This window comes from Morone saxatilis, unplaced genomic scaffold (genome assembly GCF_004916995.1).
Source record: "Morone saxatilis isolate NCDOM2014 unplaced genomic scaffold, NCSU_SB_2.0 Contig17, whole genome shotgun sequence".
Lineage (NCBI taxonomy): Eukaryota > Metazoa > Chordata > Actinopteri > Moronidae > Morone > Morone saxatilis.
The window spans coordinates 5,743,502-5,769,544 of NW_023339729.1; the positions used below are offsets into that span (position 1 = coordinate 5,743,502).

The 26,043-nt window shown below is 43.3% G+C and overlaps 1 protein-coding gene across 3 annotated transcripts; it reads right to left on the reverse strand.

The window, feature by feature from the left end:
* Positions 1-5,707: 5,707 nt before the first annotated feature.
* pcdh10a (protocadherin 10a) lies at positions 5,708-25,599 on the reverse strand. 3 transcript variants are annotated; one of them, XM_035660803.1, is made up of 5 exons: positions 22,479-25,599; positions 21,145-21,203; positions 20,493-20,599; positions 8,527-8,687; positions 5,708-6,274 (listed from the first exon to the last, which is right to left on the reverse strand). In XM_035660803.1, exons 1-5 carry the CDS (start codon positions 25,023-25,025, stop codon positions 6,221-6,223), a joined length of 2,928 nt encoding a protein of 975 aa, XP_035516696.1. In that variant the 5' UTR covers positions 25,026-25,599; the 3' UTR covers positions 5,708-6,220. The 3 variants fall into 3 exon arrangements, with proteins under 3 accessions (XP_035516696.1, XP_035516695.1, XP_035516694.1); XM_035660802.1 differs by having other exon boundaries at positions 8,304-8,687; XM_035660801.1 differs by lacking the exon at positions 5,708-6,274 and having other exon boundaries at positions 8,239-8,687.
* Between the last annotated feature and the right edge of the window lie 444 nt (positions 25,600-26,043).

The window sequence follows — 26,043 nt, forward strand, 5'->3', positions numbered from 1 at the left end:
AAGCACATTATCACATCAACACAAGTTATGAAAGCAAACAGTTTACACGTCTAGTAGAAAAGGTAAAGTGAAAAGGTCCTTAGCTGTTCAATGCACCACTCTGTTCACAAGTCTGTTTGGTTTTGGGCAGGGAGCATACAATTGATTTGTCAAAGCTTTTGTTGCTGCAAACAGCTGGAAATGAGGCTGATGAGAGCCAAGAAAGTAAACCAAAACAGTGTGAAATTCAAGACTTACTGAAGTTATTAGTTTTATGCACAGTGTTGTTACTGTTCAGACAGGTTTGGACCAAATATGTGAAGACAGACTGTGGCTTCAGTGGTTTGGAGAAGGTCATCTTAGGAAACAAACAAACAAAAAAGTACCTGACTCTTATTCATTCCTGGGAGCAGATAGGAAAAACAGAGATGAAGGTAATTTTGGCCTGGATGGCTTTCTGGTACAATCTGTCCACGGTGTTGTGGAGTTATCAGACTGTAAAAAAAAAAACTGCTGTCAACAGCATCTTTAAAAGGACCTGAGAAAAAACTGTAGACAACCTGCATAAAAGTAGAGTGCATTTCAGACCACAGATTAATTAGATTATTTGTTTTATCAACAATGTAATTAAAAATATTTTGTTCCGACTTTAAATACATTCACATTCAGAGAATTCATTTCTGGAAGTGATTTAATTAAAAAATATATATATTTGGGCTTACGATTCGACATTATGCATTCAAATGACTACTTATATTGTTGTCTATTTGTATATCTGTTGAGAGGTGTGATACCAATATATTTCCAATGCTGTGTGGAGTAAAAAGATTTCAGTAAACTGAACTAAAACTGAGTCATGCTGGCAAGTCATTGCTTTCCTGAAACATCCTGACATTGTGACATAAACCAGACAACTATTTGGCCCGAGTGGCAAACACAATGTCAAACCTGACTTACCTGAGGTGAAATGTATAAAATGAACAGTTGTTGGATGGAGTTTGGCAGGTGGAAAGATAGCAGGCATTCCGTTAAATGCTCACAAAGTACGTCCAGGTCAACGGGGCAGCGAGGCTACGTCTCAGGTCAGTAGGTTGTTGCAGACCTAGCCAGCCAGCAGATAAGGAAAGAGATGGGAAGAGAAATGGGCATCAGAGCACACACTGTAATAGCTGTCTGGTCTTGCCTGATGAGGTGGCTGGGGAATAGAGCCCAAGGATGCCCGAGTGTGTGTGTGAAAGTGCGTGTGTGTGTGTATGTTGACTGATGGGTTGGTGATGGATAAGAAAGCAAAGGTGGAAGGAAAGCAGTATGTGCATCCAGTTCGTACATGTGTGTCTGCATGAGCGTGCCATGTAGTGCATGTGTGAATAGCAGGGTGTGTATGTCTGATGAGGTGGCTGTGGTGAAAGGTGATAGGGCCGGGCTGTGTAAATGATGGCTGATGGGGTCTCTTGAAAGTCTATTTAGCCAGAGTAATGAAGTGCGTCTGCCAAGGGAAGAATATGAAGGACAGGCTCTGAGGCTCAGACAGACAGCCAGGTCACCTCACTCAACCTTGTATGGAGAGAAGAGGAGAGATGGACAAGATGATTCAGTTGTAATGACTCTTATTCTCTCTGTCTGCCATGGAGGCGCCTTGAAGGACAACCAGATCAGGTGAACTCACAGTCATGGATAGAATGTCAGTCTCTACTCGCAGGTCATCTGGCTTGCATGGTGAAGACAAGATGTTTGTCTGTACTTTCTTTTATAATAGCACTAGAGCTGGATCTCAAAAAAAGCATGATTCATTCATTCATGGTCAATAACTGCAGTTTTACTCAGAATAAAGTTAGTAACTGGACCTTGACTTAAGAATGTTGTTTTTATCATCTAATCATTAATTACCGACTTAAATGTGTCTGTAGCATTGGAAACTGTGTATCTGATGTTGACATTGAATGCTTGGGCAGAATCTTAGACTTGTTTGCTTATTATTTGACTGAATAATTCCTCAGATAAATCAGGAAACATTTTAAATTTTAAACTATATTTTCTTTTGACATATTTTGTTAAATTAAAAAAATGTTTAAAATATGTTTATATAGTATTCTACATAATAATGTATCAGAAAAAAGAATTACTGGCACCAATAGAAAAACATATACTGACACATTTTACATATTTTAAATTATTTCAGCCTTGCTCAACCCTAGTCATTACACTACAGCTAATAAAGCAGGCAGCATTGAGGGTGTAACATATTGGTAACAATATGAATAATATTAGGGTAATACTGTGGTGATTACATATGTATCTACATATGTATATATCTTGGTAATATTAGGGTTTACAGAAAGATTCTTTTGTAATACAGAAAAAAACTACTACTTCCAATTTTTGTGTGTTCACTATGAATTCCTTTTAAAATGGATTAATATTAGGCTTTTGCCTTCAAGCGCGGCGGTTCAGAAAAGCTGTGAACTTAACCGACGTCACTGGAAGACAAATCGTACGATCCAGTTCATTTTGAGCATACCACAGCCTTTAGACTCGTTTTCTTCTTTACTGATAAGACAATTACTTATTGAATTCAGGACTCTTTTCTAACTTTAAATTGTATTTTATTCAGGCAAAGTTCTTTTACGATGATCTGGTTTGACATGTTTTGTTAAATGTAAAAGAAAATTAGTTTGCTATTCATACCGAAAGTCACATATCATTAGCACCAAGAAATGTCAAGTGATAACCAGCCCTTCCCAGTTCTTAGTAAAGGTAATTAACTATTCTAATAGGGTAATCATCAATCAAAACATGAGTGTCACACTGGGGAAAGGTAAACGATTACAGTAATAACATGGAAATAGCAGGGTAACAATAAGATAATTTGCTCACTGTAATTAGGTTTTGTCAGGGTAATTCTGTCAGTAATAATGGGCAAATATCACTATAAAATCTTAATAGAGTAATAATTACATTTGAGGAATACCACAGCTTTACCCCGTTGTTACCAAACTAAACCAAGTTGTGACCTCTTGCTTTATTTATTTTTTCTTTCCCCATTTTCCAGTCTCAGACATAAATATACGCTGGATTGTTTCTGGGTGAGATTTTAATCAGAACCCCAAAGGCCATTCATTCCTGAAGGCAACCAACAGATCAGAACATGCGCTGGTCACATGTATCCCTGCTAGTTAAAAAAGACTCTCATAAAATAATCTTGTGATCGACACAAACAGATCGTCTCTGTTTTTAGGCTGTCAAGTGATGGACTGCCGTGTCTCCCCTTATGACCCCAGACTTTATTGGCAGCTGTAGATCCAGACTCCAGCGTTTTCTTCTGGTGTCTGTGATCTTGTGCCAGGCCATGTATCAAACTGGAGTGAAGGGGTGGGATTGGGATGTACGGGGATGGCATCAGTGATTTTTTTAAGGAAACAGACGCAAGGCTAGAGTGACAGGCACCAGAAAAGTTTTTTTGGTGAGCTATTGAGGTCAGCGAATGAGGAAAGTAGAGCAAAACCATGGTGATTACATCTTGAAAGTCCATGAGATTCTTTTGGGATAGCTGAATATCTTTTCAAGAAAATTCATGTGCTAAAAACACCACTGGAAGCAGTGGACGTTCTCTATGAGGAGCAGAGAACCAGGTCTGACAAAATGGTCCACAGCTTTTTGTCATAAACATTTATACATCTTGTTTCCTCTGACTGTAACAAAGGATTTGCTTTAATCCAGGTTTACAGCATTATCTTTAGCCATGCTAGCGGCGTGGGCTTCAGGGATGGCAATGTCAGTCTGCCGGTCAATTAGACGGTCTGTCACTTTGGTCGTAACAGAAATATCTCAACAACAATTAGGTCGATTGCAATGAAATTTTGTACAGGCATTCATGACCCCCAGTGGGGATTTTGGTGATCCCCTGACTGTTCCTGAAATTCCACCAACAGGTACACAATTTATGTTTTAAGTGAAACGTCTGAACAACTATTGGATGGATTGTCATGGAATTTAGTACACACAGTCATGTTCCCCAAAGAATCAAACCTTGTGAGTTTAGTGACCTGACTGTTCCTTAAGCACCAGCAGGTACTTTCACTCACACTGTGAAATATCCAATTGATGGCTGGGTACAAGATATGCCTGGGTCTTACATGATAAATGCAGAAGACTTTAGTGATCCACTGACTTTTCACCTAGCGCCACCATGAGGTCCGCATTTGTGTGTTGGTGTCTCAACAACTATTGGATGGATACCTACCATATGGTAGGAACACTTGCAACAAGCATCAGGTCAAAACATTGATTCTTCCAGTACTTTGGTTTATGAACTGCAAAACTAATGACATTCCCATCAGCCTCAGCTGTACTACTTTTTATACTAATTAGTGGATGTCAGCATGCTAGCATGTTAAACTAAGGCTGTGACCATGGTAATCATTATTCCTGCTTAGCATTAACATGTTAGCATTGTCCTTGTGAGCATGTTATGCTGATGTTAGCATTTGGCTCAGCGCACACCTTCAAGTACAGCCTCACACAGCTGCTAGCATGGCTGTAGGCTTATTTACTGATCAGTCACACGGTATTACTCCCAAGTCAAAGTGACAAAACACACATTTGAGAATTTCAATGACACTGTTTATTTATCACCACTTGACCTGTGTGTTTGTGTGTGTGTGTGTGTGTTTATGTCCATATTTATGTGTATGCCTCTCTTGTATGATTGTAAAACCTTTGATATCTAGCTCGATTGTGATAGTCCCCCTTCCTGTACATGAACACATATTCTGCTAGTAAAAATACACAACAGGCCAAAACAACTCAACTGGTGGCTTCGCTACACACAACAAGGCCCAGCGTCTGTAAACGGTGAAAAGTAACAATCAAATAAGAACATCAACTTAATCCTTGGTTGGTGCGAAGGGGTTTGCTTTTTAGGCTGAAGCACTCCTTCTCGTATGAATCGATACAAGTCTTGATTTTGTAGCACTTGGTATTATTAGATTGAATGACATTATGAGGTGTAGAAACTAACCAATGGTTACACAGTTGTCAGAAAAAAGTATATTGTATATATATAGTTATATATAGATTTATATTCATTTATAAGTTTTTTTAAAATAGCACAGTAAACACTTTGCACACATGATAAAAACCACTGAGTGTGTCTGATTGTTTATGTATAGGCCAATGGCATCAAGGGAACCACATCCTGGTAAAGGGTCATTTCACTTTCTCTGCAGTCAGCTCAGGAAGGAACTTGGAGAACAGTTAGTCGCTAGTTTAGAAATGAGAACATTCATTTGTGATATTTTATTGACAAACTGAACATGAGGATTGTTTCTGCTCCTTTTTCTACGCAGTGTATTTGTTTAAATCTCCTTCCTGAAGTGGCTAAACTTGAAAGAGGACTGAACCCATCTCCGGACCGCATGTTCCTGTCTGTAACGGTAAGCTGGAATATGTTAGTCTGCACACTTTAACCACACAGAAAGAACAACAGAAACAAAAAAGAGAAGTTATATAAAGACAGTCAAGTCAAAAAACCGGAGATACAGAATTTATAGTACTGCACATCATCTCTGCTCGTCCTCTTTTCCTTCTTTTTTTCTCTCATTTTATACCTGTACAACAACCACACAAGCTCTCTCTCTCTCTCTCTCTCTGTCTTATTGTCTGTCTTTCTCTCAGTCTCTCGCTTTCTCTCTGGCTGTCGGCCTCCCCCCCCCCCCCCCCNNNNCACAGTCTCTGTACAGTTGGCTTAGTGGTGACCATAGAAATAGCTAAAGGGTTCCGTGTGACATTGGTTAAAGTTTGTACAGAAACATTAGTTTTTTTCTTAATGTAAACAGGCACACACAGATCTCTAGAGGCTAACTCCTCAGTCAAAAAACAAAACAAAAACACCTCTGTGAGTTAATCAGTCACTCCTCTCCTTGTTTTGTATTCCTCCGTTCATTTCAGTTCCTCTCTTCTGTCTGCTGATGACTTTATAATTTTCACATGTTGAGTGTTGCGGCCCCGGTCTCAGTCCTGCTGAGAGGAATAAGGCCTTGGATTGCTCCTTAGATATCTAGAGGTTTACAGCTACTCAGTATTTATTTCTCTCCTCCTCCCTCAGCGACCACTGCCAAGGCTTTGTTACAGTTCGCCACCCAAGATAATGAAGCTTAACCAAGGTTGCTGTTGTCCAGGTTGCTGTTTGTTTAGTTTTATTTCGCTGTCTCTAGCATCAGTGTTGGTGGTCTAGTACAGAAATTCACGCTGTCTCCGACAGGTCCACATGGAACGAGCTAGCAAATCCTTTTGCGGGCTGAAAAGACAGAGAACATACTCGTTAAGACAAATGGCACCCAGTCCCTCGAGACTTTTTAGTGACACAACCGGCTCGAAATACCGTCTCTTGAAGGATACATGCCACAAAGGACTCTCTGTGAAGTTATTTATATACCCTAAAGGCTGGTCCTCGCAGTGTAATGGTAAAACTAATTTGGGAATTGGGTAAAAAACATGTCCATCAGCGAAGATAAATGTTAAAGATTTGGTGGCTACATAATGCATGCATAGAAAATACACAGAGCACTAATTGCTTCATTAATTATCTATAAATGGATCATTAAACATTTATAAAACCTTTATCAAGGCAACCCTGGTGATCAGAGCATTACCGTAGCCACTAGTAGCATAGGGTGCTATTTTTAAAAGTAGAACATGATGCCTATTGGTTAATAGAGCCTCAGCCTCTGGGACTGTTCTCATCTTTTTACAGACTGATGAACAACAAAACCTTTGCCGTGGCAGCACGGGGTCAATTTATTTCAACAGACCAGGAAAAAACGGGTGAAATCGTAAATCAAAAAAGTAAAATGAAATATAATAAAGTTGTGGGTTCTGGACCGAGCAAATAAAGAGTGCATTTATCCTAACCCTGCAAGGCAAACGAGATGAGCAGACGCGCAGGCAGCTATATTTGGAGCAAAGCAGGCTCTAGTACCTAAAGGCTAAATACAAATTATTTTTCACACAGCCCTGATGTGCAAGAGGAAGATTGCTTGGCTCTGTTTGCTAAGTCACAAACAAGGAAGGGGGAAAAAAAGAAAAGAAAAAAAAGAAGCAGGTTATGGTGCTCATCGTTTACCTGAGAGACGGCCCACAGTCAGCATGCAGTATCATGGAGAATGGTGGTTAACATGGTGGTGACTTGACTGGAAATGACTTCTCTACTGAATGTGTATATCGAATCCATTCTCTACTCTTAGAGCTAATAGAATATTCATGTAATGTGAAGCTTGGAAAGCAATTGAATGCAGCAAGAAGTGTCCTGCCATCCTTTTTCTAAAGAGTCCCATTCTGCTTCTTTAGAAATGCAAGCTGGATACTCAATTTTATTCCAATGGATATCAATATTTTTCATTTGCCAGATTAAACACTCCTCATGTTGTAATAGTTCCCCTCCTTTCTTGCACATAAACTTGTGTGTGTGCCACTTTTCCACTGAAGAATCTCAACCTCAGGGGTGACAGCTCACCTCACCCACCCTTCTTTATGTCAGGTATTGATCCACAAGCAAGCGAGTTTAGATACGCGAGATGTCCTTTTTAGAACAAAATGGACCTCAATCCTTGTGAAAAAGAAGGAGCGTGGGTTGTGTGTTTCACCTTTCAAGCTATTCAGTAGGGAAGTCATGGTGCTCGAGCAAAACTCAGTTGTTAAGCAAATGGAAAAATATGTCCTTTACAACATGAGATGGTCTATCTTATAGTCCCTCTCTATGCGCTTAAATCATGTTTCAAACTACAAACAGCGTTTCAATGTAGGTGTGTTGTAGATGGCAAGAATAGAAAGGTGACGTGTGCTTGTGTTAGTGACCTTTACTAATATGAGCATCAGATAAAAAGGCTGACTGGAAAGAATTTTGAGGGGAAATTTAGAGAAAATGAAAAAAAAAGAAAAAGGGGCCACAGCAGGTTAACATGAGTCCAATTCAAATTTGGTTTATTTTATAATAAAATCACATGTTTACAGACAGTGTTTAGGGTTAGGATAGGGTTATATTGAATTTTTCAGAATGGGTTTTTGGAGGGGGATTAGCAATGACAGATTACATTTTACATTCTACAAAATAAATTATAATTTATTTAAAAACAAAAACAAAGCAAAACAACAAATCATAAAGCTGTATTTTTAAAAACTCCTCAAAAATAGAAGAAATAAAAGTTGATGAACAACATAAAAAGTCCAGATCAGAATCAAGAGGCGGATTCATTGTCCCCTCCTTTAGTATCTGTACTGGACCAGACCAAAGTCATAGGGTCCCAGGGAACTTTCATACTGATACTCACAGAGAAAGGTGGGTTTGTACGGTAGGGTCCCCCTATCATACTCTTTCCTCTCTAGCGTGCTGGAGCTGTACTGCTGCTGTTGCTGATGGAGGTGATGGTGAAGGCTGTGGTGTGACTGTGACCTTTGACCGTCCTTGCCAAAGGTGGAGAATGACCTATCGTTGGACGAAGCGGCGGACGAGGTCATGGTGAGTTGGTCGGAGAGGTTGACGGAGGAGGGTACCTCAGTGTCGGGCAGCGTGGCGTCCATGCCGGGGACGTGCAGGTTGCTGCGGTAGTCCGGCCCCTGGCGCCCGTCAGATGGCACGAAGGACGGCATCCAGCAGCGGTCGGAGTGGCCCAGGGCTTTGCATTCCTCCGTGCAGTTGGAGAACAGGTCAGCGCCTGCACAGAGGATAGAGATAGAGGAGTGGGAAGTGGAAGCGGCATAAGGCAGGGAGAGATGAAAAGGTAGAAATGTGGATAGGAGATTACAGAGATATAAGGGATGATAAGTAAAAGGAGAAAAAAAATAGGGGGAGCATTGAGGAGAAGTGTTTTGAGGGGAAAGGCAAGATGGAGGGGGAGATGAGAGAAAGAGACCAGAAGAGAGAACATAAGTTAGCAATCATTTGCCAATGTCGCGAGCAGAAAAAGTGCAGCAAAAGCTATTCATCAAAGAGACAAGGCCAACATTGATGAAGCGAATTGTTTGTTTTTCTCCTCACCTCATTCATTCCGAATGAAATGTGCAATCAAAATGATGTGGTGTTGCGAAAACATTTCACCCCCTCTCCACATCAACATCCTCAGACTCACAATTGATTCCCAAACACCAAGAGACAAACTGTGAATCCATATTCCATCATCCTTGCACAAAAAACGGCGACAATTATCTTAAGAAATGCGCCACAAAAACCAACAAAATATTCACTGTCTGCGTAATCACACTCTAATGTCAATCATCCCTATACAAACCGACAAAGTGTGTAATTGACACAGAGCTACTGCCAAAAACAAAACGTCAACATAAAAAAAAGATTAAATTAACATCTGAAATGATATAATGGAATAACACACACACACTCGCACGGCCAGCATGAAAGAGGTACCAGTTATGTTAATTGCACTCTCTTAGAGAGAATAAAGAGAGTAGGACGAGGGGAAAGAAAGAGTACGAGAGAGAGATTATAAAAGGAACAAGAGACATGAACAGAGTCATCATAATAATGAGACTCTGCAGCCATTCTCTGCTCGTGTGCAGATTGGATTTATAGTTTTCCCGGTTTTCCAGGGAAGCCAGGGAAATGTGGGGAAGCGTCGGATCAAAGCAGGAGAAGAGCAGTTTAGGGTGAGAGGGGGGAAGGAGAGGATAAATCAGGGAAGAGAGGCAGAAAACGGGAGATGGAGAAACAAAAAAAAAACAGACAGCCTGTAATCCGTAATTCCCTGAGGCTTCAGATCAAAGGGTCCACTTACTTAAATCTATTCTACTGATCCACCTGACTGATAACGCCACTGTTCCTCTATTACTAAAAGCAGGAGTGCACACACACAAACAATGCCATGTAAGCACATACCTATCAATAGATATTAGGCTACAGAGAAAGATAAGCTTATGCAGAGTGTGTACACACAGAGACAAGGGATCATTCCCAAGGGAGAATACTGTTTATCACTTTTAATAATCATAGAAGATCAATTCAACATGAAATATTCACTTCATATTTTCTGCCATAATATAGGATGGTAAATGTTTTTTTTAAAGAAAGTACATGTCCTGTCCAACTTCTCCCCCTGCATATTTAGACTAAATCTCAAAACATCAGCCTGTCACAGATTATGGATTATCTCTACCTACAGTGTGAGAGGCAAGCGCAGAGAAAACATCACTCGTCATAAAAGCGGTGGTGTAGATTGTCAGTGTTTTCACTTTTGTTTTGTTTGTTCTGTCAGATTGGTTGCTGCTGCTCTACTGGTCTGTGCATTTCAGACATGTTCCTACAATATGCCAATTTAATGGTAAATGGTAAATGGACCTGTACTTGTATAGAGCCTTTCTAGTCTTCCGACCACTCAAAGCGCTTTTACACTACATGCCACATTCACCCTTTCACACACATGTCGACACAGTTGGCCGGATTGGCAAAGCCATCGGCGCAGAAGACACATTCATTCATTTCACACACGCATGCTATGCATCGGAGCAATTTGGGGTTCAGTTATCTTCTCAAGGATACTTCGACACGGTGCGCAGGAGGAGGCCGGGGGATCATACCAACAACCTTCCGATTTGGGGGGGGACGACGCTCTGCCTCTGACCACAGCTGGGCCCTTTTAACAAGACTAAAACTTTGGGTAAAAAATAAAACAACAAACGCTGCTAAAACACTGCATTATTTGGTAAAATCATATCAACTGGGTCTCTTAGACAACTAGAACAAGGGGCGCTAATCTACACTCTTCTTTTAAAAATCTTATTTTCTTACTAGAATCCTCTTTAACAGTGTCCCCTTCTGGTCCGCCTCCATCATCAGATGGAGAGCGCAGGGAGAGATGAGTGATGTGAAAAATGTTGTGAGTATGGTGCCATGCAGGATGAGTCGCCGCTTCACGTGTGTTTAGCTGTGCAGGTGCCAGACGCGAGATAAACTCAACCGCAGAACCAGGTGAGTTGCAGGCCGAGTGTGAGTTCTGTGTTTATCCGCGCGTGTTGCTCTCGCGCCGCCTGCGTATGCAAACCTGGGCAGCGGTACCTGTTGGTGTGGGATAACACGAAGAATCGTGTGAGTTTTGTAGTCCAGCTGGATATTGGGGTATATGTTTGTCAGAAATGAAAGCGTTAAAGCAAAGGGTCCTTGTTGGTAAAGATGCAAATATGATGTTACCTATCATCCCTTATCCAAGGAAAACTAAACGATGATTTTAAGATCAGTGCAGTTAACATTACAGCACGGAATTGCATTGCAAGTTTGTTATTGGGCTACTTTTATTATGGCAAGTATGGATAAGCCAATTTTCATCATCATTTCTTAATGTGAACTGTTATACTAAAGAGATTTAGCATCTGTTTTTTCTGAACAGCAGAAAGAGTAGCATTGATTTATGGTGTGGAAATAGATTTGGTTTGTTTTGCGTTTTTTTTGTTTATTATTTATCTTCATTGTTGTCCCCCAGCGGTTTTGAAACCCAAGAAAAGAACCCTTGTGAAACTAGGCATCGTAAGACCCGAATGGAATTGAAAAATTAGCAGAAAAAAAAGAATAAGCAAGTAGAGGACGGTGTTTCAACTCGCTCCAATCAAAGCACCACAAAATCTGAGATAATATTATAATCAGTACCAGAACCTTAAAACCAAAACACATTTTTTGACGTTCAATTTTGCTTATAATATTACGAATTATTCTAATCCGCAAATTTGCATTCCAGTGCACACCATAAAACACCACACAGCACATTATTAACAACAGGCATCTGTCAACAATCTGTCTGAGAACTACCGACTGCTTGGGATTCCTAATTTTTTGCATTTGGTGTAGGCATTTTGCGCTCTAATCGTGTTGGGCAATTCAGGGGGGCCTCACCGGGGGAGGAGGACAGGCAACAAAGACTGTGCATGGCAGAGAGCAGAAAGACGTCGAGCTCACAGACAAGAACAGCAGCCAAACAGACGGGGGATCACAGATTTCGGCAGACAGCCAGGCAGGAGAAGCAGGCAAGACTGCAGACCATAAGGAAAGGATGAGGGGGAGACCTGGGCAATCGCAGATGGAAAGAGCAATGGCCAGAAAAACAGGGGAGACCCGCCTGCAGATGGATACGGAGAGTTACACAGAGGAGAGAGGAATTTGATTTAAGTACCAGATATGAAAAAAAAAATCTCCATACTATGTCTACTTTAACCCCTGTCATATTGAAATGTTCTTTAGCATCCAGGCAGCGCTGTGTCAGTTTAGAGCCGAGGGTAACAATGAGGGCTACAAGTGAAATAAGAGATAGAAATGTGAGGAATGTAGAAGCAGAAATGAGTTTCGAATTTAATTGTGTATATACGTAGTGAGTATATATATATAATAATACTGTATTACTAATATACGTATATTATTTAATTATCATATAATATATATATATGTAGTATTACTATATATTATTTCCACATTAAAATCCTTAAAAGAGCAAAATCAACTGCTTCTACCTCATTAAAAAATTCTACAATCTATGACTATGCAGATTTTGTTAATTTCTAAAGTTTTCCTGCTTGGACACAAGATGTCTCCTACTTTACTGTGGTGGCTTCGAGTTTCTACATCACTCTTGTATGATGGATGGACAAGGGTTGAACTATTTGTGATGTCACAAATCATGCTCATAGGTCCCGCCCCTCAAAATCTGATTATTTTTTTGTGAACACAGAGAAACATTACACGTTCAGCAGATGAAAGTTGAAAACATTCTTCTAGTGTCAAACTCTGCACATACAGCATTCTGCACAGTGAAGCTCAAACATCACACTGTAGGAACAAGACCAGAAATATATTTTTTTAGAGGAGGGGGGCTTTAAACTTTGACTGTTAATTATATCAGCTGAGGATTAACAGCTCAATCTTCCTTTCATTTGGGATTTATGGAGCCTATACCTGCTTTGAAACTGCTCTGGGTTATTTACTTGAGTAAAACTGCAGCAAAACCGGCACTGAGGGCAAATGGCTGCATGTGAGAGCTGACAGCTTCTTTCTTTTTATTTCATTTAACATACTGTGTTTGATTCAGCAAGTTTTAAATATGTCTGTTTACCTCTGTCTCATCTGCCTGCATGGTCCACAGATTCAGCACCAGTCAGTGCTTTTGCAGCCAAACGGTTCGTTTGTTTTTATCACCACCTTGCACATTTGGGTTGTGGGTCAATGGCAGCTCTGTACTCTAGAATAGACACCGTGATCCGGTGAACAAAACAAGCGATCTCAAAATTTCCAACAAGAGCAGTCCAGGAGAGCTATGCTCGGAGATCTGTGTAAATGCTAATTCAGATTTGAGTGGCGTTTTCTTGCATTCACCTCCGATTCACCTCTGACACTAATGTATATTTGTATATTAGTCTTTAAAGGCTGTTGGCATTGAAATCATTGTATTTCTGCTCATTCCCATCTTACAGTTGGTCTTTAGCCTTTTAATGGACTTTTCACAAATTAATTTCCTCTGTGGACACGCAAGGCTTTTGACCTCGGGCCCTCCAATCATCTCTGTGCTGTTTGCACTGATAAAACAGTTGGTAGCCACAATGCACATGCTCCTAATTGTACCAACAAAGGAATCAGCAGAACGACTAAAGCACAGGTGCAAAACCAAACACACATGCAAGTGTGCAGAAAAGCACACAGACAAAGATGGAGAGTTAATGTCGAGGGATTAAGAGAAAGCTCCGTTTGTTCCATCTTTCTCATATCTCAGTGTATTATCAAGCAGGCATAAGGACTTTTTTTTGTGTTTTGTGCTCAGGATATGATTGGTAAACATAGTCTGCAGCAGTCACTGTTTACCGTACATCAGGCTCGGAGACACTCTTGTCACAAGCTCCCAAACTCCTCAGTGATTTTTCCTCCTGCCGGCTCACTCTTAAAAAACAGCAACATCAACACATATATGCTTGCAAACACACACACACACACTTAAAAATACTCTCTTAACGCAGATATATGTAAATGTACACAAGTAAACAGACAGACAGGCCATGACACCACATGACACCCAGTGGCTGTTGATTCCCGTGAAGCACCTTTTCTTCCTCGGGCAGGAAGCAAAACAACAACCAAAACAGTGACTGGCAATGACAGGCCCTGCCAGCAGCGCTATCTCTCATCGTGACCTCATCAGGCAGGAAGAACACGCGCACGCTCGAACACACACACACACACACACACACACACACACTAACAAACACACACACAGACGTAAACTACGCTACACAATGCAAACACAATCTACTTGCTAATAAGCAATCAGCACTTCTGTTCGTTTTTTTCACAGCTTTTTTTCCCCCATTACATCTCTGAGTGTTTCCGAAATCCCACGTCGGTGTGATTTGACTAATTGCGCTGGCTGACATACATCCAGCAACTGGGAGCGGGGAAATGAAGGAAAACAAATCCTGGGAAAACACGAACCCCATGTTTGAATTCACTCTGTGGGTATATATCTGCTACTCTCCAGTTTGCAGCCCTTCCCTCCCTGCACTCATTTGTCTGTCTGTCTCCCTCCCTCCGTCTCTATTAGTCCCTCTGTGTCTCTTTCCCTCCTTCTGTGTCTCTTGTTATTTTCTCTAACGTTTAATCCTCTCTGCCCGTTTCTTCCTCTCTCTTTATCTCTTTTTCGCTCTCGAAAAAAAAAACCCTCGTCCCCCAGGTGGAGGGTGTCTCTGTTTTTCATCTTGTCCTCCACTGTTCCGGAGAGAATGCAGACACAAAACGTCAATATTTGGACAGCAGCTCAGGACAGCAGGGGAGTAGCATAGCTTCCTTACACAAGTTGGCCAGCGAAGCTGTGATGAGTAAACCAGAGACCTCCCAGGGCCAAAACAGAGCAAGATGGTTCCCGCCATATCCAATAATGACAGACAGAGAAATTGTTCTGAGTCTCTGAGAGGCAGCTACCATTTTTGATGTTTGTTGCACAGCAACTGGGCTGGGAAAGAGAGCCAAGATGGCCGCTTGCCCTAACAGTGTCTGTTTGATTAATAACGGCCCTTAGATACTGAAGGTTCTGGATGACCACCGATTATCGATCTCTATTTTGTACACTTTTCATCACTTAGTCTACTCTTTGAATGCAGTGAGCTATAACATAAAGCCTTGACCAGACTATGTCTCAGACACAAGCATGTACAGGCCTACTATTGGCTGCACTATCTAAGGGTAATTCTAGTTTATTACAACTCAGGTGTTAATTTCTTAGTTTTGGATACCATTTCAGTGAACATTGTACTCACCAGAGTAATTGAGAGCATGGTGGTATTGCTACAGCGGTGTCAGAGGGGGCAAGAAACGGACACAGAATCAGATAGGTAGCACAAGCTAACAGGTTAGGCGGGTTTACCTCCCGTGCAGACTGGCAAATAGGATTAGAGGTTAGGCTAGTCAATTTTTTTTATATTGGAGCACATAATTAGGCCTTTTATGTCCTCGCCCTCCTCCAAATAAACTCTTCTCTTTCATTTTTTACGCATTTTAGCTAGTTGCAATAAGAACAATGCAAGCGGATTGAGTTGCTAAGTAGCTAATTTGTCTGTGGATGAGGTTGTGAACCAGTGAACAGCTTCATTTGGAAGTACAACTGATAGTGAGTGCAATTAAAATGTACGCAATGTGCAATGATAATCTGTTGTTTTCTCCTCCAAATAAACTTGGCTAACATGGTTAAACCCTGTTAGATTGTTGTAGCTACATGACTGCATCCTCACATCTCAGCAATGGACTTGGTGATTAGTTACTGACAGGAATGATGGCCAAAACGATACATATAATGCGGAATTCTGAACACCTGAGCTCACTTTGAGCCTACCCAACTATCTTGACATCGTGTTTTTTGTAGGAAGTTTAGCCTGGCTGGAGCAGATGTTAAATCTCTGGGCAGTAAGGATGATATGTGTGTTACTTATGGCCAAAGTATGTTTATGACTCCCAGGACTTTTCTGAGTTTTCCATTAGTCTTACTTCCTCCTGTTCAACTTCAGTAATAAATATCCAAGGCCCCTCTCTGAGGCAATGAGAAATCATCTTTTTCATTTTTCTTCTTGTGTTTTCAGCCTATTTGAGGTGTATTCATATGTATTAGTACTGAGGCTTGTGTCCTCCTTTTCATCTATTTCAGGGTTGGAAACACTTAATTTGCTATTCAGTTCATTCAAAAAGCACTACCTATTCATACGAAGAACACATTCATCAAGATACTTGACAAGATGTGTATTGGTAATCAGTACATCGCCTGTTCTTTGTGTAGTTTTGATTCGTTTCCACACAGAACTATGATAAAGTGAATACACTCCATCCTCCAGCTACCTTAAACAAATTATTAAAATGATTTTTATTTTTTTTTTACCTGGTTTGTGTGAGACAAGAAATACATGTTGTATGAATCAAAATAGTCTTGTGAATTAGTTAATCGAATTGATTGATCTTTCTGTTTTCTTTACTGTGACTTTTATTGATATTTAACAAGCCAGTCAGCTCAGAAGAAGTGGTGATATGTCCACTTGTTACGGGCAAAATACAAATGGATTTTCACGAGGCAATGTTTTTATCCTATTTTCTGTAAGAGATTTTTACTTTTTCATGTCACACTGAGATACCTCACTCTTTTTTAGGTTATTCTCTGATAGTGGGCTTTGAAAATATGAGTGTGAACAATATCAACCCCCTTAGAGATTGTACATTGTAGGAAGCATTCTGCTCTCATTTCTCCTGATTGAATGATTGATCAATGATGATGATCATTCTTCAAGTTGGGTCGTTTTCCATGCCAAACATTTGCTTCACAAATACAAGGATTTGATTATCTTGATTGAACTGAATACCTTCTTTGGTTTCGGATTGCAATTTCACCTTCAATTCTGGGAAGCGTTTTTATCTGTTTTCAGACACATCGATGATGAAGATAATCATTAGTTGCAGTCTGACTACTCTTTTGACAACAGAACTGAAGATCTCTTCTTGAGTGAAGGTTTTCTGTTAAATTGCCTTTTATTTCCTTTATTTTTGTCATTTTATCCATATGTAAGCAACGTTATTGTCTTTTGTGTGCCCTTTTTTACCTTTTTTCCATCACATTGAGCAGGGCCTCTTCATTTCTTTCACTCTTTCATTTGTGAGCTTTTGAAATCAACCTGAGACCTTCTTTTTTGGTCTCATGGATCATAGACTGTACCCCCAGTTTTGTCAGTATTTAGGGCCTGAGAGGAGGCTGTTTCAAAGCCCTGTATGCTAAATTCCTCTGACAGCTCACTGACATGGGAAACTGCAACACGGTGCCCGCCACTAATTCATAATCAGCCATCTAATACACCGTTGCCACAGTGATTTAATTGTCCCATTTGTCACGGCTGTTGTTCTCACCAAAACAAACGTCATGATAATGATCATTTCCAGTCTCCCAGCCGTCACGCAGCCTTCCACAGCTGATCGAAGGTTTCTGAGATGCCACATTTTTTTCACTGATGCATATTTTATCCTCTCTTCGCTGTCACCTTTTCTGTTTTGCTTGCTCACTCTTGCCGCCATGTCCTATTAGGATGATGAGGGAAATAATGAGGAAAACAGCATCTAATTTGAATCAAGCAACCTAAAAAAAATAGAGTGGGTGTGGGGAGGTAAAAGGTGTAGTAGTCAATCAATAGTGCTTTGGCTCCTGACGCAGCAGTGCCTCACTCCAGACACGCTGCTCTCAGAAAAGCCATTTGCCCACTTTTTAAAGGTATCCGCTGATATCCCAGCCTCACAGGCAGTGTCCCTTTGATTTAAAACCACGTCAGGAGACTTATTTTCTAAAGTGTCAGACGAGCGGCCGAGCGGGAAGCTACGGCAGGTGTAGTTGATGATATGCCAACTGGAAATGGTTTTCCCTTGATTTGAAATATTCCGAGGTGCACCAAAAAGGAGAGTGTGCCGTGCGGTCCCGTGAGGAAACCTTGCCTCTAACCCTCCTTTGATAATTGCTATGCAAAGGTTCTCGAAATGAATTACTGATCAGCCGAGTGTTGCGGAGAGCCAACGTGTGGGGGAGACAGAATGAAGGATGAGACCCTGCCACAAACCCTGGTGGAGAATATGTGTGTCAGACACACACACAGAATGCAAATATATATACTGTCAATGCATGCAAAAGATATGCGTCTGTATGCATGTGCACACACGGATTTGCTTATGTACACGATATATACATTTATAAATACATGTGGTCTATACATAGCCTTGGCTCAGGCGTATTCAGTTTGGCTCTCCACCGCCTTCCTGCAAAACTGAAGAACATGCACCCGGCATAAAGCTCTTATAGGCGAGCGCACACTATACCATAGACATACATAGCAAACAACCCACATGAGACAACCAACAATATTCTCCTCCCTCCATATGTATTTACACAGTAAAATAAGTCACACATATACATACAGAGAGGCAAATGAGCAATAGGTATGCCTTTATAGAGGCAATCTACACCTGGAAGAGTGCCAAGCACTAGCTACCACTCTCTCCTCTCAAACTGAATCTCATTTAAGCTTCCCAGAGTGCCGTCTCAAAGAAAAACACCTTTTCAATACAGACATCATCACCTGGCTTTGTTTTCTCCCACACACAACACAAGCAGATTACATACAGGTATCATGTATACGCCCACATATTAAATCACACAATGGTATACCTTTACACCCACGCACACACACTCCGTCTGGTTAGTTGTTCACATAGGTCTGTGAAACACAAGTGTCCCTCTTTCCGAAGTACCAGTCGTGTGATATTACCTCCCATGGAGTGCTAAGCTGTTCCCTTCTAAATCCAACACGAGGAACAAATGTTGGTTTCCTCGTATGAAATACAGAGTACAGCACCAACTGGGTACGCTCCCAGGCCAGTGCCAAACCAGCATGCACGCTCAGAGCCAAATTAAGCTCAGGAAACATGTTATTGGTTCATAACTGCAGTCCTGTTACCAGCAAGGAGGAACTCAAGGCAGCACTTTAAATATGTTTTAAAACTCAAGGCAGCACACTAAATACGTTTTAAAACGCAGCTGCAGGCCGAAGCATCATGTCGGGGCTCACTGAGGAATGAGGTTACCTGCTATATGAATAGACTGAGATCTATATCAGATGTTCATACAACCTACATACCTTGTTATCTCTTATATTTCCTGTATGTCCATCTCTGGTGTACTTAGCACAGTTGCAAAGAAAAAACAGCCAAATTCTGCTTGACTGTGCTGTTCCAGATATTCCTAGATAACACTGATGGAAGACGTCTAGCTCCACGTTAATATTTATTTTGCAAAACTCTTTATTCTTGATAAATAAAGGGATCTGCCTTTGTGTTTCTTCCAATTCTGCATTTCAGTCTCACACAGTGTGACCTTCCCCCTGCCTGTTTCATCAGCGAGGGCAGGGAGTGACACTACCACTGCTGCATACTGGCTCTCTATTTGGGCTTGGTTCATTAATAATGTCAAACACCGTAGAGCCTGATGAGGGCCATTCACCATCCTACAACACCTATCTAATCTGCTCTATTTGTATTCCCAGCACTGATATGATATTTGGCAGGCTCCGGTCTAGACAGGGGTCTTACGCGAGCTGTGTAGAACAATCCCTCAGAAGGAAAGGGCAATTCAATATGAAATGAGATTTTGTATTGCTCCACTTTTTGTCTGACTCCACTTTGATCAATAAACAGGTACTAACCTAATAGAATTTTAGAGCGAACAAGGCGAGGCTTATGATAAGACCTAAAACCTTGTTTTAAAAAAATCTACTGCACTGTAAAGTAGGGAAGAGAAATGAGGGTCAGTAAATAAACCTGAAGTGAGAGTGCGGATGGGGAAATGTTCCCTAATTCCAACATTTTACCGTCGCTTTAACTTATGGCAAAACTAAAAAAAGACGTGGCTAACAAACACAAAGGGTCCAAAAGCTGCTCATGTGCTTGATCAGCTGCATCTATAACCAGCAAAGGCAGTACATTACACCGACTGCAAGGCTGATTGCAATGCATGTCATTATACCAATTTAGCTTCCATGCCTTTTCTTTTGACTGGGTGAACCTATTGATTTGTGCTACTGAAGCACTGCAGGCCTCACACTGCCTCGCTGCTTGGCGGAATGGTGGCGGGGGTTGGAAAGAGAGAAGTGAGGGAACAGCAACGGGGCAGATAAAGAAAAAGAAAATCTCCCCAAATTTTCCTCCCTTTCACCCGGGTGTGAAATACAATCAACACCTCTGGGGCCTGTTCATGCCAGCCAGCCAGCCAGCAACACCGGAGCCCGGGCATTCGCACACTCAAATTAAGGAAATTAAAAGTCACCGATCCGCACCAACAATTCAGCATTATCCCATTCACAGTCGCAAACACACACTATAGAAACAGATTAGGGGAGAGAGTGGGTGTATGTGAGTACTGAAATGACAGTATAATTATGTGATGTGTGTAATGGTGGTTTGGGGGGGGACTCACCGGCCGAATGACCCCGGTTGGTGGCATCGTGGTCGCTGTCGCCCTGCTCGCTGTCGCCGTGACCACTGTCTTTGGAGCTGACGATGTCTGCCTCTTGGAATGCCGAGCTGGGAGAGGGTGAGGGAAGTGAGGGAGGGAGGAGCGTGGTGTCAGACAGAGAAGAGGGAGACAAAGGTCGAGATTGCGATGTTGGGAAAACAGGGGGAAGAAGATGAAGGGAGAGAAGGAGGATTAAATGAGGGGCAGAGAGGAGGAGAAAGGGAGGGAGAACCAGAAATCAACACCACATTAATACAGTCACGGTGGCCGTCAAGAGTCTAAATTGGATGTTACACATGGCATGTAATGAAATCCAGCATTAGAGCTTTAATAGGCGCTGCTCTGTCAGTTATGGGACTGATGCCAAATTGAAGATGAACGTTATGGATACATTGGGAACCATGTAGCCTCTCAAAGCCACAATTAACGATGCGGAATATACAGGATTCACACTGATGGGTGTAATATTCAATTTTATTGATATGTGAATAGGTTGTGGTTCCATGAGGCCTATTGGGTGTTATAGGTCCTCTGATGCTGGATGGTGGTATGTGGCTCACAAGGTTTTGCACATTGGTAATAATAAGGTGTGTGTGTGTGTGAGAGTGACTACCTGTTGACACGCCTGGGTCTGTCCACCAGATAGCTGAGTTCTGCTCGTTGGTGTTTTGTCTAGAAAACCCACAGAAACACACATTTGATCACTTTTAATGCCAAACAGACACACTAATAAATGCATAGGAAGGAGGTGTTTACTACATAAGAGGGACATAACTGACCCCATGTGCATACAATGGTTGTCAATGTGTGATTTTGTTAGCAGAAGCTGTGTGCCGACGGTGCCGCGCATCCACTTGGTGAGTGAGTGGGCGATAGGAGACGGGAGCAGGGGAGAGTGGGTTAGGGAGGCGATTGAATGCGTAAATGATTGAGCCGCCCGATGCTGAAACTGAACAACCTTTGTTCACGGTGCTGCCGTGCCGGGTCGTGCACGGAATACTTAACGCACAGCTAAGGCAAGGCTGTGACTGGCTGTCTGGCTCCACTCCAGCCACAGCGCAATCAACAAAAAGCCCCCCCCCCCCAACTCCACAGCTCCCCCGAGCAGAACGCACAGGCTGAACACAAAACAGGGCCGTCAAGCCACTCGTCTCCTCCCTTCTTTTTGACATATTTTATAACCTAATAAAGATTCATCAACTACAAATTTTCTGGGCTTAAGGAGAGCCACTTAATGGCGCCTGCTGATGTGACCAAGCTGCCTGGCATGCACAGAAATGTTCTCTTGGCGGGAGAAGTTTCTGATCAGTGCATGCAGTTATTATGTCCCCACTTTACTACAATTTTTGGACTCGTTGTGACACAAGGCACACCTTGTCACACAGGTAACCCAAATATGAACCCTGCTGATTTTGAATGAACTTTTTAAACAAAAACCGCCCATCCATGCGTGCGCGCTCGTTAAACAATATCACCAAACATAGAATTAAAACAAAACGTAAAAAAGAAACATGTCTTCCAGACTTCGTGATCTGATTGGGAAATGGTAAGCACTTTATGCCCAAAGTCAGAATCTCTGCCACACCCGATTGCGCACGACATAAAGACTGATCTGACAGCAGTCTATAGCGAATAAAACTAAAAGGCCACATGAGATGTAACAATTGACATGTCCAATCAACATTACGCATGACAATGATTAAAGGCCACAGAGCAGAACAGCCCGGTCAATAGCATATACCTCTTTCATCCTCTCCACTTTTGCTGCGCGTGACCTGAATGGATAACATACTTTTGACACGAAGCAGACCCATTGATGTGTGGAGGATCTTTAAAATTGGGTTAACCCTTTACATCAAGCGTTTGTGCACTTTTACCACATCTCACCGGGAGTGTGAGCACGGAGCGGAGCCCTAGGCGACTAGAGCTGATTCAGGCTTCTCTTACCTCATTAGAGAGAATACTGCCATTGGATATGATGTCCGGTTGTTGGTCACTGTAACCCGTGACTATGGCGCCGCAGGGGTTGGTGTGATCCGTGTCATTGCTGCGGGACGGGCTGCACGGTTTGAGGAACATCAGATCCGTTTTGGCGGACTCAGGTGTCAGACACACCTGGTAGCAGTAGGAGTTCTGGTTCTGGTGGTGGTGGGAGCCGAAGCCCCCTCCCACGCCGCCCACACCAGACTCCTCCACGGGCACCTGCCCCACGGGCCCGACCCCTGACGTCACGTTGGTGCTCTGAACTAACATGATGTCGGATTTACTCAGCTTCTTCTGTTTCCGGCCGCGGGCCTGCCTGCTGCAGCACGAGCCGCAGCAGAGACAGCACTCTCCAGCCAGCAGGCACGTGTACAGGTTGAGCTTCTTGTCCTTTTGGCAGCGCACGGCCAGCACGATCATAGCCAGGAGGAAGATGAAGGACACGGAGCCCAGGGCGATGATGAGAATTAGGGTGAGGTCAAGGGAGGTCTCCTTTGCCTTGGAGGCCGAGCCACGATCCCCACTGCGGCCTTCGACCACGCTGTCCACCAATATTACACTCACGCTGGCTGAGGAGGACAGAGGGGGCTGCCCGTGGTCCCTCACTTCGATCAGCAGGTCGTAGTAGCCCTGCGGGTCCCGCTTTGGAGAGATCCTGCGGGCTGTCCTCAGCTCTCCTGTCCTCCAGTCCATACGGAACATCCCCATCTCGTTGCCCCGCAGGATGCTGTAGGACAGCCGTGCGTTCTCGCCGTCATCCGCATCCATGGCCACGATGCGCGTCACCAGGTAGCCGGGCTCTGCAGAGCGCGGCAGGTGCTCTTTGGCTGTGCCGTTCTTACCGATGGGGGCTATTACAGTGGGCGCGTTGTCATTCTGGTCCACTATGATCACATTTACAGTGGCATTGGAGAAGAGCTCAGCAGCACCAGAGTCTTTAGCCTGCACCATGAAGCTAAACTCCTTCAGCTGCTCGTAATCAAAAGAGCGCAGCGCGTAAAGGTAGCCGGTGTCCTGGTTTATGGACACATAAGTGTCCACGGACATGCCCTGTATGTCACACTCCAATATGGAGTAAGTAATAAGAGCGTTCTGTCCTATATCAGGGTCCAAAGCGCTCACAGCGTGAATGAAAGCACCGGGCACATTATTCTCAGTCACATACACATCATAAACAGCCTGCGTAAAACGGGGCGCATTGTCGTTCTCATCGGAGACGTGCACTTTGATGGACTTGCTGGTGGCGAGCGAAGGCTGACCTTTATCTTTGGCCACCACAGTGATAGTGTAGGAGTCTGTGTTCTCTCTGTCCAGCGGTCCGTCGGTCACGATGGTGTAGTAGTTTTTAAAAGACGACTTGAGCTTGAAAGGAACGTCTCCAAGTATCTCGCAGCTCATATGTCCGTTCTCGCCGGAGTCCCGGTCTGAGACGCTGAAAAGTGCGATCACGGTGCCCGGGGCGTCCTGCTCGCTTACGGATTCAGTCACAGTGCTGAAACCGATCTCCGGTGTGTTGTCGTTCACGTCCACGAGTTTGACCAGCACTTTGCAGTGAGCGGGGACCGCATTCGCCCCCAGATCTTTAGCCTGGACGTAAATCTGGTGCGTGTTGCTCTCTTCATAGTCCACCTCGCCCGCCACCTCTATCCTACCTGTTCTGGCATCAATGTTGAATAAGTCCTTTATCCGCGGGGCGTTGTGATTGCTGAAAGAATAAACTATTTCCCCGTTTTGTCCCTCGTCAACATCCGTGGCGTTGAGCTGAATAACCAGAGTGCCCACGGGAGAGTTTTCCCGCAGGTTAACCGAGTACACAGTCTGGTCAAAGGTGGGCGCGTTATCATTAGAGTCCAGAACTTTAACGACCAGCAGAGCCGTCCCGGTCCGCTGCGGGATGCCCCCATCCACCGCCGTCAGCACATAGCGGTGCACCGCCTGCTGCTCCCTGTCCAGCGACTTCTCCAGCACCAGCTCTGCGAACTTGTTCCCGTCGCTCTGCGTCTGCACGTCAAGGTAAAAATAGTTATTATTCGTTATGGCATATGTGCTGAGCGCGTTCGAGCCCACATCAGGGTCGAAGGCATTCTCCACCGGGAACCGGGTCCCGGGGATGGCGCTCTCCGATATCTCCACGGAAATGTCCGTCTCGGGGAAGCTGGGTGGATTGTCGTTGATATCCATCACCTCGATCTCCACGCGAAAGAGCTCCAGTGGGTTCTCCAGAAACACCTCCAGGTGCAATAGGCACGGGATGGTCTGCTTACAGATTTCTTCCCGGTCAATTTTCTCCTTCACCACGAGCGCACCGTTCTCCAAGTTCACCTCCAGATAAGGTGTTCGTGAACTAGGCACCGTTTGAAAGCGGCGAGCGGAAAGTTTGGTAATGTCCAGCCCCAAATCCTCTGCGATATTCCCAACCACGGAGCCAGGCTCCTGCTCCTCTGGCACGGAGTAGTGTAGCTGTGAGACAGCTCCATCCAGGATGGAGAGCAGGAATATGAAGCAAATCATCTCCTCTCCCTCTCACAAAGTGCACTTCGAGACGAAACAGAAAAAAAAAGTGTTATTCCTTTTTCTCACAAGAAATGAGCATTTCCCATTTCCTCTGTCCGTAAAAAGGCAGTGAAATAAACAGCAACAAGGCTGTCCGACTCTGAAATTCCTCTCCTCTGCCTCGGGTCAGTGGAACATTGTGTCGTTTCAGCTGTGAGAAGCACAGCCATTTGATCCGAGCTTCTCTGTTTTAATCAATTCTGCACCGGTCTGTGAGTTTTGGCGTCAGCGCAAACATTGCAGGCTGGAGCCAGGACGCATAGCCAACACTCCCTGTGCACAGAACAGACTGCCCCTTCTTCACACAAAGTCACACAACAACATAGGAAATTCCACACGAGCAGGAAAAGAAGAGCAAAAACTCCTATTTACGCACCGCCGAAACCTAAAACAAAACGCAACTTCTAAATAAAGACTGGCGAATAACAGGACTTTCTCTCTGTCTCCCTCCCTCTCTCTCTCTCTCCCTCTCTCTGTGAGGATGTAATCACTGCGCCTAAGCGCTCAAAGCGGATGATGTTCTCAGCTCGGCTTCTGTAAGGCGAGTGTGAGCAGCGGGGTTGGTTTTGCGCACAGCTCCTTTCCCCATCAGCCAATGGTATTCTCAAACACCGGGTGTAATGGCACCTGATTGGGGCTCTGCAACGCCAGCCAGAGCACACATCGGGCCCCTCATAACAAAACCAGTTAAGTGCCGCTGCGCTCCTCTCCTCTCCTCTCCCTCCTCCAGGCCCGGCCTCAGTTGTAGCAGGGAAATTAAATGTTTTACACATCCAGTGAATTAAGAAAGTCCAATAATAGTGGGTGACAGTTGGCATCAGTGCAGATAATATTGCAGCTGCCAGGGGGACGCTGGCATTTCTGAAATATTGTATTGTATATTTATTATGATCATAGTTGTTGTGGGTTTTTTTTTTTTCCAGTGTGACAAATGGCTCTCAGTTTGCTAAATAAAGAACCCTGACCCTCATGAGGT

Bases quoted from the DNA above. Each gene is read 5' to 3' on its own strand.
- pcdh10a (XM_035660801.1), bottom strand. From the start codon at position 25,025: ATGATTTGCTTCATATTCCTGCTCTCCATCCTGGATGGAGCTGTCTCA. The intron at 21,204-22,478 runs GTAAGAGAAGCC...TGGGTTTTCTAG, and splicing joins GCAGTATTCTCTCTAATGAG to ACAAAACACCAACGAGCAGA. The intron at 20,600-21,144 runs GTAGTCACTCTC...ACCCTCTCCCAG, and splicing joins AGACCCAGGCGTGTCAACAG to CTCGGCATTCCAAGAGGCAG.